The sequence below is a fragment of the Squalius cephalus genome, assembly GCF_949319135.1.
Source record: "Squalius cephalus genome assembly, chromosome: 22".
NCBI lineage: Eukaryota > Metazoa > Chordata > Actinopteri > Cypriniformes > Leuciscidae > Squalius > Squalius cephalus.
The window spans coordinates 32,841,212-32,856,211 of record NC_137143.1 but is presented as its reverse complement, the minus strand read 5'-3'; the positions used below and the strand labels follow the sequence as shown (position 1 = coordinate 32,856,211).

Sequence of the window (15,000 nt, the reverse complement as noted above, 5' to 3'; positions counted from 1 at the left end):
ACTGTTTATTATGTCCCCTTACACTAACCCTACCCATCACACACACACACACACACACACACACGCACTAACCCAACCCCTAAACCTACCCATCACACACATCAAACGCACTCAACTTATTGCATAATGCACGATTTACACACTGTTTTTAAACAAAACTGAATAATACAGTATATACTGCGAATTGAGTTTATAATCCATTCTAAACTCAGCTGTGTTCTTGATTAGTCTGCAGATGTGTGTGTGTGTGTGTGTGTGTGTGTGTGAGCACAGACGTGATGCAAACACTGCTGTAATCTCACACTTAATCTGCCGCTTTAATCTCAATCCTGCTGCTGTCAGTCAGAGGAAGATGATTGACAGCTCAAGATGATTGACAGCTCAGTGCTTCTGCAGAAACCCACCGGGAACTTATTAGGAGATATAAACCCGTTTACTTATTCATTACATGTTTGATGCTCCTGGTTTCATGGTCAGGCCTCTCCTTAATGATGTTTTCAGGCTCTACTAGAACTTGAATGTTGATTATTCTCCTCATATTCTCCATTGTTGCGGCTCCTCTCTTCCCAGTCTGTCAGTAACGCTCTGTTTACTTCCTGTCTCTATGAAGCCCCTCCTCCTGAAAAGCACACTGTGCTCTGATTGGTCGGCTGGAGCAGTGTGTTGTGATTGGTCGAGTGCTTCGAGTGTGTTTGGGAAATGCCCCGCCCCTTTCCATAACCGCCAGTTTAACACACTACTAACTAACTCAACCAGGCCCCGCCCCTTTATTCTGCGCATTAATTATTATAATGAGGAATATTGTGACGTGTTCGTTCCCGGAAGAAACTCAAGATACTATGGAGGCGTTTCAGGAGTTCAGGAACACTGACACTGATATAGAGAAGAACTCAACATTACACACTAAACACAGATGAACTCGAGTGTCTCAGACTTACAAGCTGGATGATGTTGGTGACGCTCTGCCAGTTAGCGAGTTTGATATGATCTCCTCCATCAACCAGGCCTTGATAACCCTGAGAGAGAGAGAGCGAGAGAGAGAGAGAGAGAGAGAGAGAGAGAGAGAGAGAGAGAGAGAGAGAGAGAGAGAGAGAGAGAGAGAGAGAGAGAGAGAGAGAGAGAGAGAGAGAGAAGAGAGAGAGAGAGAGAGAGAGCGAGAGAGAGAGAGAGAGAGAGAGAGAGGTTAGAATCACACAAGCTCTCAGTGTCTCTCGCCCAGCAGAAGTTTTATAAAATAAAAAATCTAATTGAATTCTTACTTTTACTAAACTCTTAAAAACTTGTACTACATCCCGACCAACTTCACCTATTTTTTCCTTTCTTGTCAGATAAAAAGACATTTTTGCTTTTCTAACAACAAAGGGTTTGTTGCCTAAACAACAAGTTGCCCTTTTTTCCCAAAACTTGAGAGAGAGAGAGAGAGAGAGAGATTAATTATTCTACTTTACTTTTTTAATGTATGTATATGTGCTATAATTAGAAATGCTTTGGCAATACATTGAAACAATTGTCATGCCAATAAAGCACATTTTGAATTATTTTAATTTGAGAGAGAGAGAGAGAAAAATCACACAAGCTCTCAGTGTCTCTCGCCCAGCAGAAGCTCCTACCTCATAGATCAGGTAGACTTTGGCGCCTACAAAGATGCCCATGCGTGTTACAGCTCGAACAGCAGCATTCATACCTGCAGAAATCACACACACACACACACACACACCAAAATGCATTTAATGCATAAAGTGCATTAGTGTTTAATGCAACAACTACAGGAACATGATTTGACAAACTGTGTATGCAATGCACAATGCAATCTGGCAACACACACAACATGCAGAGCCAATTTAACGAGCAAACAACTCCAGGAACAAACAAGAGGAGCAGAAGAACACACTAGATAGGGCTCATGACAGAAAGTGCTGCCCAAATAAGTTACATAACAGTCATTCATGCATTACTTCTGCCCCAGATACTCTCATTTAACACAGAAAGAACTGAGAAAATCAGGAAATGACACAAAAAACACCTTTTGCATGAGTATCGCATGCAGTGCAGGAGTTTCAGTGTTTGCACGAGTGGATTCCTCTACAACTGTAAGACACGTTTCTATATTTACACATTGCTTGCATGCAGATGAACTGAAATTGAACAATGTGTGAGACGCGCACTCTCGCGTCCGGAACGCTCTTTGTCCAGAATGTTTGTCCATAACGCTTTTATGATGGTGATGTTGTTTACCCTGCGCGTCCCCGCCGCTGGTCAGGACCGCGATGGCTTTCCCCGCGCCGCTCATCCGCAGCTTCTCAAAGTCCACATGCATGATGGAAGATCACTAATATAAACCTGTAACAGAGGAAAAACACTCGCACTGGTTCCCAGTTCAAAGCTTCTGACATTCACCGCACGTAGCGCACGAATTGTGTCGGCGGCGCGCACGTACGCGCGCCTGGCTCCGCCTCTTGTTTGTTCTGCGCGCTCTCGCCTCGAGCTACACTTTTCTGCTCGTTTTCAAATTATCTCCACAATTAGACGAATATTAATATGATCGAATAGATATTGGACTTAAACTGAGTAATGAAACAATTAATGCAATGGAGAACTGACCATGAGACTGAACTAATGCTGACTGAAGCAGTTCATGGCATAATGTGTAATGTTTTAAACGTAAAAAGTTAATGAGTAAAAAGAGTAATGTTATGTTTAGTGAGAGACAGTGGAAAAACATGAACCTCTTCTGTAACCCTTAAAAAGCGTTATTATGCGAAAACGGTGTTTTTTTTATTGCAATAACAATAGTGGAATATTTGTTCCACTCTTTACAAAAACAGCATAATGGAGAAACCCCTTATTTAAACTTACTGATAAAATCATTTCATGGATAATATCTATTTACTATTTGAAAGTGAGTTTTAAAAAAAAATGTATTAGGAATAACCACTGATCTATATAATGACATGTTTTTCTATATAGATCAGTGGGAATAACATATTGACGAACAGTTGTTGTTGTGTCGCCCTCTGCTGTTGCTCCTGTGAACTGAGCGAGCGGACACGCGCGGTTGTCATAGACGCGGAGTGACGCGCATGCGCAGTGACTGATTACGGAAAGCAGAGATGTGATGTTCACCAGACGCGTTCGGGATCAATATTGACGCACTTACAAACAAAACCTTAATATTTATCAACATGAAATTAACCCGGAAACTTGTTCTGGCTCGGGCTAAAGCATCGGACCTGGAAAGTGTGAAGAAATTAAACTGTTGGTGTGTTTTCTGCGGTTTGTTAGCTGCTAGCCTCATGAAAACCTGTCGTTTAATTAAGATTTTTCATTTCACATTAGTCTGTGTTGTTGGGTTTATCCTCAGTGTGGATTTACATGAAGATATTCGCTGAATAACTGTATTCTCTAATAATTTCTTCGTGTGTTTCAGGGGCTGTAATCTGACAGACGTGAGTATTTAATCTTTTTTCTTCTTTTTAATGTTTAAAATACCATTATATTATAACACTGTTATCTATGGAAGACCATTTCTGTCACACAAGAAAAAAATCAGGCTTTGGTAAATCTCAATTGTGACATGCCGTCAAAACTAAGACATACCAAGTCATAATTACAAGATTAAAATGTCGAAATTATGATATAAAGTCATAATTTTGATTTAGTATGTTAATTTCCAATTTTCATCTTAGAAATATGACTTTGTAATGTCATTATTTTAGTGTTGTCAAATAGATTAATCGCGATTAATCGCATCTAACAAAAGTTTGTTTATATAATATGTGTATTTGACAGCACTACATAATTTTTTATGTCATAATTATGATTTACAAAAGCATGATACATTTTTTTATGTGGCGTAAATGGGCTTTCATAGTTAGCATTGGTAACACTGTGGTACTGAATGATTTCCATATTCATATACCAGAGTACAATTGTAATCAAAATGATTCAACCCCCATTACAAATCAGGTTTATTGGCAAAATACACAGACTTTCAGCTGTTAGCGATGAACAAATCAAACAGAACAACACGTGTTTCAAGTGATTTCCCCAAATTTAACTGAAAATGCAACTTTTATTGACTTCTGCAGTTTCAGAATTATCCCCCCCCCCCCTGATATAATCCCTCAGATCTGCAGATCAGGGGTCGTCTCTCTAATCAAGGGCTTCATTAGCGGCACCAGGTGTGCTAGAGCTAGAACACATGACACATCTGAACTGGCGAGGTTTGATGAGCGTCACGTTTGACTGCATTTTAGAAATATGGTCAAAAGAATAGTCCAAAAAGTTCAGAGAAGTGAATGGTTAATTTCGATTACAACTGTATACCCATCTATTATATAATATGACATTTATTCAGTGCACTGTACATATAAATGTAAGGGTTGTGTGTTAATTTTTCCACAGATCTCCATATTTGAGCAGATTCCTAATGTCGAGGTTCTCACACTGAGGTTTGTCTTGAGCTTTCTGGGAATAATCGATTATAAATCTCGTATATCTCTGAATCTACACGCACCAATGCTACATTTCTCTAAACGTCATAATCATGTATTCATTACTTCAGTGAGCTCAGTGTTTCTGCCTTAAATTAATACATTTTAATCTAACAGTGATTTTGTATATGTGCATTTCTTAAATGCATCACTTCCTCTGATATCAGATCAGTGTAAGCTGTAATGTGGACTCGTGCACTGTAAAGCTGCTTTGAGACGGTGTGTGTTGTGAAAAGCGCTGATAAACGTGGATTGAGTTGACTGTGTAACGGCGTCTCTCTCTGCTCTCAGTGCGAACCACATCTCGTCTCTGGAGCACATCTCGTCCTGCCAGCACCTCAGCGAACTCTACCTGAGGCGCAACGACATCCACTCGCTGTGTGAGCTCCAGCATCTGAGGGGTCTGAGTTACCTGAAGGTCCTGTGGCTGGCGGAGAACCCGTGCTGTTACACCTCTGACCCGGACACGTACCGGCTGACCGTCATCAGAACCCTGCCCGGACTGCACAAGCTAGACAACCAGGGTGAGCTGAGACAGTCTAACAGAAGACGGACAAAACCAGTCAAATATCAACTGAGTTCTGCTCATATTTTATTAGTTTTCTAAACTATAGCGAATAAACTGAGATAATGTGAGAAATGTTGAATACATTTTGGTTTGACTGTAGATATGAATATTCATGAGTTTGTTCTGTCAGTTGTTACAGAGGAGGAACTCGCACAAGCGTTAAAGGAAGGGGAGGAGCTTGTGAGCCCTCCAGGCCCCGCCCCCACCAGCTCAACCAATGGCCTTACAGAAGCAGAGTCTGAGGCCGACCCTCTTAATTACAGCATGGAGGAAACCAAGTAAGATCTGACCTGTGTTTCTGCTGTGTGTGTGTTGTGTGGATGTGGAACAGAACACACACTCTCACACTGATTTCTGTGCAGTAAAATCCGAGCTCAGCTGGGAATGAAGCTTCTGCCCAGAGACAAGTTTCCATCGCTGACGTCCCCGAGAGAGGCCGGAGACAGGAGGAAGGTATGAACACTCATTCAGCAGCAGCTCAGTTCAACATAGACTCTATAACACACACCATTTTCTTTTAAAAACTTATCGAGAATATTATTATATTCTGACCACTTCGAATATTTCCTCGCTGTGTATGCCATACAACAGATTTCTTAACATTATGGATTATATTACCTACTGTACAACTCGTTTTATGGAAAGTTGAAAGTAATGTTTTGTTACTTTTGTACTTTTTGTCCATTTCCTGGAGAAGAGAATTTTAATTTAGTAGTTTGAAAATGTTTAAGCAAATTAAACTAAAAAGTAATTTAGTTAAAAAGTAAAAGTTAAAAGTAGTTAAAAGTAACTTTTTTTTAAAAAGTAACTCAAATATTAATGTGTAAATGGATAAAGTAATACATTACTGTAATGCGTTACTTTACTCGTGACATCAAAAGTAATCTGATTACGTAGTGCGTTACTTGTAATGTGTTACTTGTTACATCGAAAGTAATTTGATTGCGTAATACGTGTTACGTGTAGTGCGTTACTTTACTCGTTACATCAAAAGTAATCTGATTACATAGTGCGTTACTTGTAATGTGTTACTTGTTACATCGAAAGTAATTTGATTGCGTAATACGTGTTACGTGTAGTGCGTTACTTTACTCGTTACATCAAAAGTAATCTGATTACATAGTGCGTTACTTGTAATGTGTTACTTGTTACATCGAAAGTAATTTGATTGCGTAATACGTGTTACGTGTAGTGCGTTACTTTACTCGTTACATCAAAAGTAATCTGATTACGTAGTGCGTTACTTGTAATGTTACTTGTTACATCGAAAGTAATTTGATTGCGTAATACGTGTTGTGTAGTGCGTTACTTTACTCGTTACATCAAAAGTGATCTGATTACGTAGTGCATGTTACTTGTGATGCGTTACTTGTTACATCAAAAGTAATCTGATTACGTAGTGCATGTTACTTGTGATGCGTTACTCGTTACATCAAAAGTGATCTGATTACGTAGTGCATGTTACTTGTGATGCGTTACTTGTTACATCAAAAGTGATCTGATTACGTAGTGCATGTTACTTGTGATGCGTTACTCGTTACATCAAAAGTAATCTGATTACGCAGTGCATGTTACTTGTGATGCGTTACTTGTTACATCAAAAGTAATCTGATTACGTAGTGCATGTTACTTGTGATGCGTTACTCGTTACATCAAAAGTAATCTGATTACGTAGTGCGTGTTACTTGTGCTGCGTTACTTTACTCGTTACATCAAAAGTAATCTGATTACGTAGTGCATGTTACTTGTGATGTGTTACTTGTTACATCAAAAGTAATCTGATTACGTAGTGCATGTTACTTGTAACGAGTAAATTAACGCATCACATCAAAGGTAATCTGATTACGTAGTGCGTGTTACTTGTGCTGCGTTACTTTACTCGTTACATCAAAAGTAATCTGATTACGTAGTGCGTTACTTGTGATGCGTTACTTGTTACATCAAAAGTAATCAGATTACGTAGTGCGTTACTTGTCATGCGTTACTTTACTTGTTACATCAAAAGTAATCTGATTACGTAGTGCGTTACTTGTGATGCGTTACTTGTTACATCAAAAGTAATCAGATTACGTAGTGCGTTACTTGTCATGCGTTACTTTACTTGTTACATCAAAAGTAATCTGATTACGTAGTGCGTTACTTGTGATGCGTTACTTGTTTCATCAAAAGTAATCAGATTACGTAGTGCGTTACTTGTGATGCGTTACTTTACTCGTTACATCAAAAGTAATCTGATTACGTAGTGCGTTACTTGTAATGCGTTACTTTACTCGTTACATCAAAAGTAATCTGATTACGTAGTGCGTTACTTGTGATGCGTTACTTGTTACATCAAAAGTAATCTGATTACGTAGTGCGTTACTTGTAATGCGTTACTTGTTACATCAAAAGTAATCAAGATTACGTAGTGCGTTACTTGTGATGCGTTACTTGTTACATCAAAAGTAATCTGATTACGTAGTGCATGTTACTTGTAATGCGTTACTTGTTACATCAAAAGTAATCAGATTACGTAGTGCGTTACTTGTGATGCGTTACTTGTTACATCAAAAGTAATCAGATTACGTAGTGCGTTACTTGTAATGCGTTACTTTACTCGTTACATCAAAAGTAATCTGATTACGTAGTGCGTTACTTGTGATGCGTTACTTGTTACATCAAAAGTAATCTGATTACGTAGTGCGTTACTTGTAATGCGTTACTTGTTACATCAAAAGTAATCAGATTACGTAGTGCGTTACTTGTGATGCGTTACTTGTTACATCAAAAGTAATCTGATTACGTAGTGCGTTACTTGTGATGCGTTACTTTACTCGTTACATCAAAAGTAATCTGATTACGTAGTGCATGTTACTTGTAACACGTTACCCCCAACACTGCTCATATGCAACTCATCTGTGTTGTTCCTGGTTTCAGTGTCACACATTAGAGGCTGTTCTTCTCCTGCTGAAGGATTTGGACGTCGAGGAGCTGAAAATCGTTCAGTCAGTCACAGAGAGCAAACTCAGATCCCGCAGTCGACAGAGAGAGAAATCTCCCGTCTGCTCATGAACTCGCCAGCGGAAAACACCTTTAAACCAGCGGCCCACGAGCAAACTCTTCATATTCGGAAAAATGACACATTTATACATATTTCAGTAACACTTTACAATAAGGTTTTATTTGTTAATGCATTTGCTAACATGAGCAATATATTCCTTACTGCATTTGTTTATGTTAGTAAAAATAGTTCATTCATGCTAGTTCAGTGCATTAACTAATGTTAACATTAACTTTTTATTTAAAAAACTATTCGTTAATGCTGTAGAATTATAGTTCATTTTAACGAATGCGTTTAATGTTAATAAAGAAAACCTTATTGTAAAGTGTTCTATAATAAATGTCTTGAGTTATTTGTTTTTATGCTCAAGGCAGAATGTCTCAGATATTAACATTTCATAGTCACTTTAAACAACGCCAGATCACTGCGGTACTTCAGATCACTTCCTGTACGGGATAAAACGAATGAATAATGTAAAAGCTTTTGTTTGTTTGAATCTTTCATGCTCACTTGTGATTGTTACCAAGTTGCCTTTCGCTGTTCAAACTCCTGTTTTGGAGAAAATGTTTTGCTTTGTAATGATCAAAATGAAGTGGAACAACATTTTGTGTTGAAATAATACATATGAGAATGTATTTTTCTATGTAAATAAATTCAGATGCACAAGAATATTTATTGTTTCCATCATGATCCTACACAATTTTACAGAATATACTGTACATGATTAAGCGTCGCTTAAACCCTAAATCTGCCATGTTTCCTTGAACATGAAGCACGAAACCAAATCATTTATGATACAAAGTTGACATGTTATTTATCAGAAAGATGAGGTGCCATTCACGTGACGTCTTCCAGGTTTCATTCCACATCGCTTTTCTCCAGGAAGTCAGTCAGGGTCCCATTATCCACCGGAATGAGGAGATATTCCACCCCGTCGGCGCCCTGACACACAAATAACGCTGCTTTAAAGAGATAGTTCACACAAAAATGAAAATCAGCCCATGATTTACTCACCCTGAAGTCATCCTAGGTGTGTATGACATTCTTCTCTCAGACGAACACAATCAGTTATATTAAAAAATGTCCTGGCTCTTCCAAGCTTTATAATGGTAGTGAATGGATATATTTTTTTATGATTTTATCCATCATAAAAGTGCATCTGTCCATCATAAAAGTATAGATGCATGGATAGATGCACTTTTATCATGGACTGATGCACTTTTATGATGGACAGATGCACTTTTATGATGATAGATGCACTTTTATGATGGACTGATGCACTTTTATGATGGACAGATGCACTTTTATGATGGACTGATGCACTTTTATGATGGATAGATGCACTTTTATGATGGACAGATGCACTTTTATGATGGATAGATGCACTTTTATGATGGATAGATGCACTTTTATGATGACTGATGCACTTTTATGATGGATAGATGCACTTTTATGATGGACAGATGCACTTTTATGATGGACTGATGCACTTTTATAATGGACAGATGCACTTTTATGATGAATAGACGCACTTTTATGATGGATAGATGCACTTTTATGATGGATAGATGCACTTTTATGATGGATAGATGCACTTTTATGATGGATAGATGCACTTTTATGATGGACTGATGCACTTTTATAATGGACAGATGCACTTTATGATGGATAGATGCACTTTATGATGGACAGATGCACTTTATGATGGATAGATGCACTTTTATGATGGACAGATGCACTTTTATGATGAATAGATGCACTTTTATGATGGACTGATGCACTTTTATAATGGACAGATGCACTTTATGATGGATAGATGCACTTTATGATGGACAGATGCACTTTATGATGGATAGATGCACTTTTATGATGGACAGATGCACTTTTATGATGAATAGATGCACTTTTATGATGGATAGATGCACTTTATGATGGATAGATGCACTTTATGATGGACAGATGCACTTTATGATGGATAGATGCACTTTTATGATGGATAGATGCACTTTTATGATGGACTGATGCACTTTTATGATGGATAGATGCACTTTTATGATGGACAGATGCACTTTTATGATGGACTGATGCACTTTTATAATGGACAGATGCACTTTTATGATGAATAGACGCACTTTTATGATGGATAGATGCACTTTTATGATGGATAGATGCACTTTTATGATGGATAGATGCACTTTTATGATGGACTGATGCACTTTTATAATGGACAGATGCACTTTATGATGGATAGATGCACTTTATGATGGACAGATGCACTTTATGATGGACAGATGCACTTTTATGATGGACAGATGCACTTTTATGATGATAGATGCACTTTTATGATGGACAGATGCACTTTTATGATGAATAGATGCACTTTTATGATGGATAGATGCACTTTTATGATGGATAGATGCACTTTATGATGGATAGATGCACTTTATGATGGACAGATGCACTTTATGATGGATAGATGCACTTTTATGATGATAGATGCACTTTTATGACGGATAGATGCACTTTTATGATGAATAGACGCACTTTTATGATGGATAGATGCACTTTTATGATGGATAGATGCACTTTTATGATGGACTGATGCACTTTTATGATGGACAGATGCACTTTATGATGGATAGATGCACTTTATGATGGACAGATGCACTTTATGATGGATAGATGCACTTTTATGATGATAGATGCACTTTTATGATGGACAGATGCACTTTTATGATGAATAGATGCACTTTTATGATGGATAGATGCACTTTATGATGGATAGATGCACTTTTATGATGATAGATGCACTTTTATGATGATAGATGCACTTTTATGATGGACAGATGCACTTTTATCATGGATAGATGCACTTTTATGATGGATAGATGCACTTTATGATGGACAGATGCGCTTTTATGACGGACAGATGCACTTTTATGATGGACTGATGCACTTTTATGATGGACAGATGCACTTTTATGATGATAGATGCACTTTTATGATGGACAGATGCACTTTTATCATGGATAGATGCACTTTTATGATGGATAGATGCACTTTTATGATGGATAGATGCACTTTATGATGGACAGATGCACTTTTATGATGGACAGATGCACTTTTATGATGGACAGATGCACTTTTATGATGGATAGATGCACTTTTATGATGGATAGATGCACTTTTATGATGGACTGATGCACTTTTATGATGGATAGATGCACTTTTATGATGGACAGATGCACTTTTATGATGGACTGATGCACTTTTATAATGGACAGATGCACTTTTATGATGAATAGACGCACTTTTATGATGGATAGATGCACTTTTATGATGGATAGATGCACTTTTATGATGGATAGATGCACTTTTATGATGGACTGATGCACTTTTATAATGGACAGATGCACTTTATGATGGATAGATGCACTTTATGATGGACAGATGCACTTTATGATGGATAGATGCACTTTTATGATGACAGATGCACTTTTATGATGGACAGATGCACTTTTATGATGAATAGATGCACTTTTATGATGGATAGATGCACTTTTATGATGGATAGATGCACTTTATGATGGATAGATGCACTTTATGATGGACAGATGCACTTTATGATGGATAGATGCACTTTTATGATGATAGATGCACTTTTATGACGGATAGATGCACTTTTATGATGAATAGACGCACTTTTATGATGGATAGATGCACTTTTATGATGGATAGATGCACTTTTATGATGGACTGATGCACTTTTATAATGGACAGATGCACTTTATGATGGATAGATGCACTTTATGATGGACAGATGCACTTTATGATGGATAGATGCACTTTTATGATGATAGATGCACTTTTATGATGGACAGATGCACTTTTATGATGAATAGATGCACTTTTATGATGGATAGATGCACTTTATGATGGATAGATGCACTTTTATGATGGATAGATGCACTTTATGATGGATAGATGCACTTTATGATGGACAGATGCACTTTATGATGGACAGATGCACTTTTATGATGATAGATGCACTTTTATGATGGACAGATGCACTTTTATCATGGATAGATGCACTTTTATGATGGATAGATGCACTTTATGATGGACAGATGCGCTTTTATGACGGACGGATGCACTTTTATGATGGACAGATGCACTTTTATGATGGACAGATGCACTTTTATGATGGACGGATGCACTTTTATGATGGACAGATGCACTTTTATCATGGACAGATGCGCTTTTATGATGATAGATGCACTTTTATGATGGACAGATGCACTTTTATGACGGATGGATGCACTTTTATGATGGACAGATGCACTTTTATCATGGATAGATGCACTTTTATGATGGATAGATGCACTTTTATGATGGACAGATGCGCTTTTATGACGGACGGATGCGCTTTTATGACGGACGGATGCACTTTTATGATGGACAGATGCACTTTTATGATGGACTGATGCACTTTTATGATGATAGATGCACTTTTATGATGGACAGATGCACTTTTATGACGGATGGATGCACTTTTATGATGGACAGATGCACTTTTATGATGGACAGATGCACTTTTATGATGGATAGATGCACTTTTATGATGGACAGATGCACTTTTATGATGGACAGATGCACTTATCATGGATAGATGCACTTTTATGATTGATAGATGCACTTTTATGATGGACAGATGCACTTTTATGATGGACAGATGCACTTATCATGGATAGATGCACTTTTATGATGGACAGATGCACTTTTATGACGGACGGATGCACTTTTATGACGGACGGATGCACTTTTATGATGGACAGATGCACTTTTATGATGGATAGATGCACTTTTATGACGGACGGATGCACTTTTATGATGGACAGATGCACTTTTATGACGGACGGATGCACTTTTATGATGGACAGATGCACTTTTATGATGGATAGATGCACTTTTATGGACTTCCTAAAAAATACACCTATTCACTCCCATTATAAAGCTGGGAAAATCCAGGATTTTTTTTTTATATAACTCTGATTGTGTTCGTCTGAAAGAATAATATCATATACACCTAGAATGACTTGAGGGTGAGTAAATCATGAGTAAAACATTTCTGCACATATGAACAGGACAGGCGAGTTCTGACCTTCTTGGTCCGGATGAGTTTGTGATCTCTGAACTCGGTGAGTTGCGTGCGCAGAGTGATGTCACTGTTCACCAGGAAAGACTCGCGACAGCGCTGGTAGAAATCCTGGAAAGACAATCCTGAACAAACAACAAAACAATGAAGTTTTAACACGCAGGAGCTCGATTATAAATGAGCAGTGGCAGTGACGGTGTTTTACCCGTGTACGCAGGATTGTCCTTGTTCTCCAGCTGAAACTCCGCCAGCAATCTGAAGATTCCTCTGCAATTTATAGCATACAATACAAAAATTACTATTGTTCTATTTTTGTTCACATTTTTATAATCAATATTGGATTGTTTTAATTACTGGTGCATGACTGCAAAAAGTTAAAACATGCTTTTCATCCGAATGTCATTTTCATGTCAATTTCTGCCTTTATAAATCCAGATTTACTTCAGAAGCAGCACGAAATCAGTCTGTGCCAAGCAGCAACCTTCCAGTCTCTCTCTCACACACACACACACACACACACACACACACACACACACACACACACACACACACACACACACACACACACAAACACACACACACACACACACACACACACACACAACAACACTCTGACTCTTCAATCCAACACTGAAGTGTCTTAAACTGCAGTTCATACACTGGCCACTAGAGGCCGGCTGCAGAAGAGACTCAATCCCATAATCCCCCATGTTAATATTCCCAACTTTACAGCAGAAACAAACATGTTTACAGTCTGGTGCAAAAAGTAGTTTTGGTCTATATTGCTAATTTTGCCCTTCATGACGACTGTGAGGCGGGTGAATAAACTCATCCGTTTAAATTATATTACGCCTTAAACTTCTGCATAATTAAGGGCGTGGCCACTTGAGTGACAGGTGGATTGCCGCTGATGTCACTACTAGCTGTTTGTCTGCTGTGTGTTAGCGTCACGTCACCTCAGCTAATCCGCCTCGCTGCACATTTCCGTTTATCCGGGAGCGACGCTGCCAAGATGGCGACGGCCGGCTCCGCCCACTGTGGGCTTCAGAAACACTACGGGTTACGTCACACACACTACGCCCAGTGTTTTATACAGTGTATGATCTGTACGTGCGTTTGATTAGTGAATGTCCTGACTGTGATTGAGGCTAGTGTCGTCACCTGGCGTTGGGCGTGAGGCTGCGCAGCACGTGTGTGAGAGAGCTGAGCGCTAGCGCCCCCGTCTGGCGCACGAGCAGAGAGTTCTCGTACGACGTCTCCTCAGCGTACGGCAGGTACGTCGTGGTTTCGTACCACAGCCAGTTGAACATGCTCATCTTCGCCTGATCCCAGACTGAAGCGCACACACACACACACACACACACACACCAGGGGTTATTACAGACAGCATCAGGGATGAGATTCATCTCTATCTACTCAACATTACAAGACCATTATATCAGTATCTATGGAAGATTGCTTCTGCCACAGAATAAAAAAACAAAGTAATTGTAATTGACACTATTTATCTTTATTTCTTGGGATTCAGAGTTTATAACTCACATTTCTGACTTTTTTCCTCACAATTTCATGTGTAATTTTCACAATTCTGATGAGCTTTTTTCTCTCACAATTCTGACATTAATTCCTGCTCTTGCATTTAATTTATATCACGCAATTCTGAAGATATTTCTCACAATTGCGCATTTAATTTTCGCAACTCAGCAATATTTCTCACAAGTTTCTTGCAAGTTTTTTTTCCCCA

The 15,000-nt window shown here is 38.5% G+C and overlaps 3 protein-coding genes across 4 annotated transcripts in view; 1 reads left to right on the top strand and 2 right to left on the bottom strand.

Moving 5' to 3' along the window:
- The window catches only part of pfklb (phosphofructokinase, liver b), a 20,400-nt gene extending 17,944 nt beyond the window's left edge, over nucleotides 1-2,456 (bottom strand). The window contains exons 1-3 of the mRNA XM_079857186.1: nucleotides 2,236-2,456; nucleotides 1,611-1,684; nucleotides 939-1,016 (exon numbers count right to left, since the gene is read on the bottom strand). Of these exons, the coding sequence (XP_079713312.1) occupies nucleotides 939-1,016; nucleotides 1,611-1,684; nucleotides 2,236-2,317 (234 nt within the window). The 5' untranslated portion in view covers nucleotides 2,318-2,456. The remainder of the gene's footprint in view (nucleotides 1-938; nucleotides 1,017-1,610; nucleotides 1,685-2,235) is intronic.
- Nucleotides 2,457-3,097: 641 nt separating this feature from the next.
- cfap410 (cilia and flagella associated protein 410) lies at nucleotides 3,098-8,773 on the top strand. Its single transcript, XM_079857189.1, has 7 exons — nucleotides 3,098-3,259; nucleotides 3,428-3,446; nucleotides 4,405-4,451; nucleotides 4,785-5,017; nucleotides 5,192-5,339; nucleotides 5,424-5,514; nucleotides 7,978-8,773. Exons 1-7 carry the CDS (start codon nucleotides 3,183-3,185, stop codon nucleotides 8,110-8,112), a joined length of 750 nt encoding a protein of 249 aa, XP_079713315.1. The 5' UTR covers nucleotides 3,098-3,182; the 3' UTR covers nucleotides 8,113-8,773.
- Nucleotides 8,742-15,000, bottom strand: part of orc2 (origin recognition complex, subunit 2) — a 22,182-nt gene continuing 15,923 nt past the window's right edge. For both annotated transcript variants that reach the window (XM_079857187.1, XM_079857188.1), the window contains exons 13-16: nucleotides 14,418-14,589; nucleotides 13,462-13,523; nucleotides 13,263-13,381; nucleotides 8,742-9,043 (exon numbers count right to left, since the gene is read on the bottom strand). In XM_079857187.1, the coding sequence (XP_079713313.1) occupies nucleotides 8,960-9,043; nucleotides 13,263-13,381; nucleotides 13,462-13,523; nucleotides 14,418-14,589 (437 nt within the window). In that variant the 3' untranslated portion in view covers nucleotides 8,742-8,959. The remainder of the gene's footprint in view (nucleotides 9,044-13,262; nucleotides 13,382-13,461; nucleotides 13,524-14,417; nucleotides 14,590-15,000) is intronic.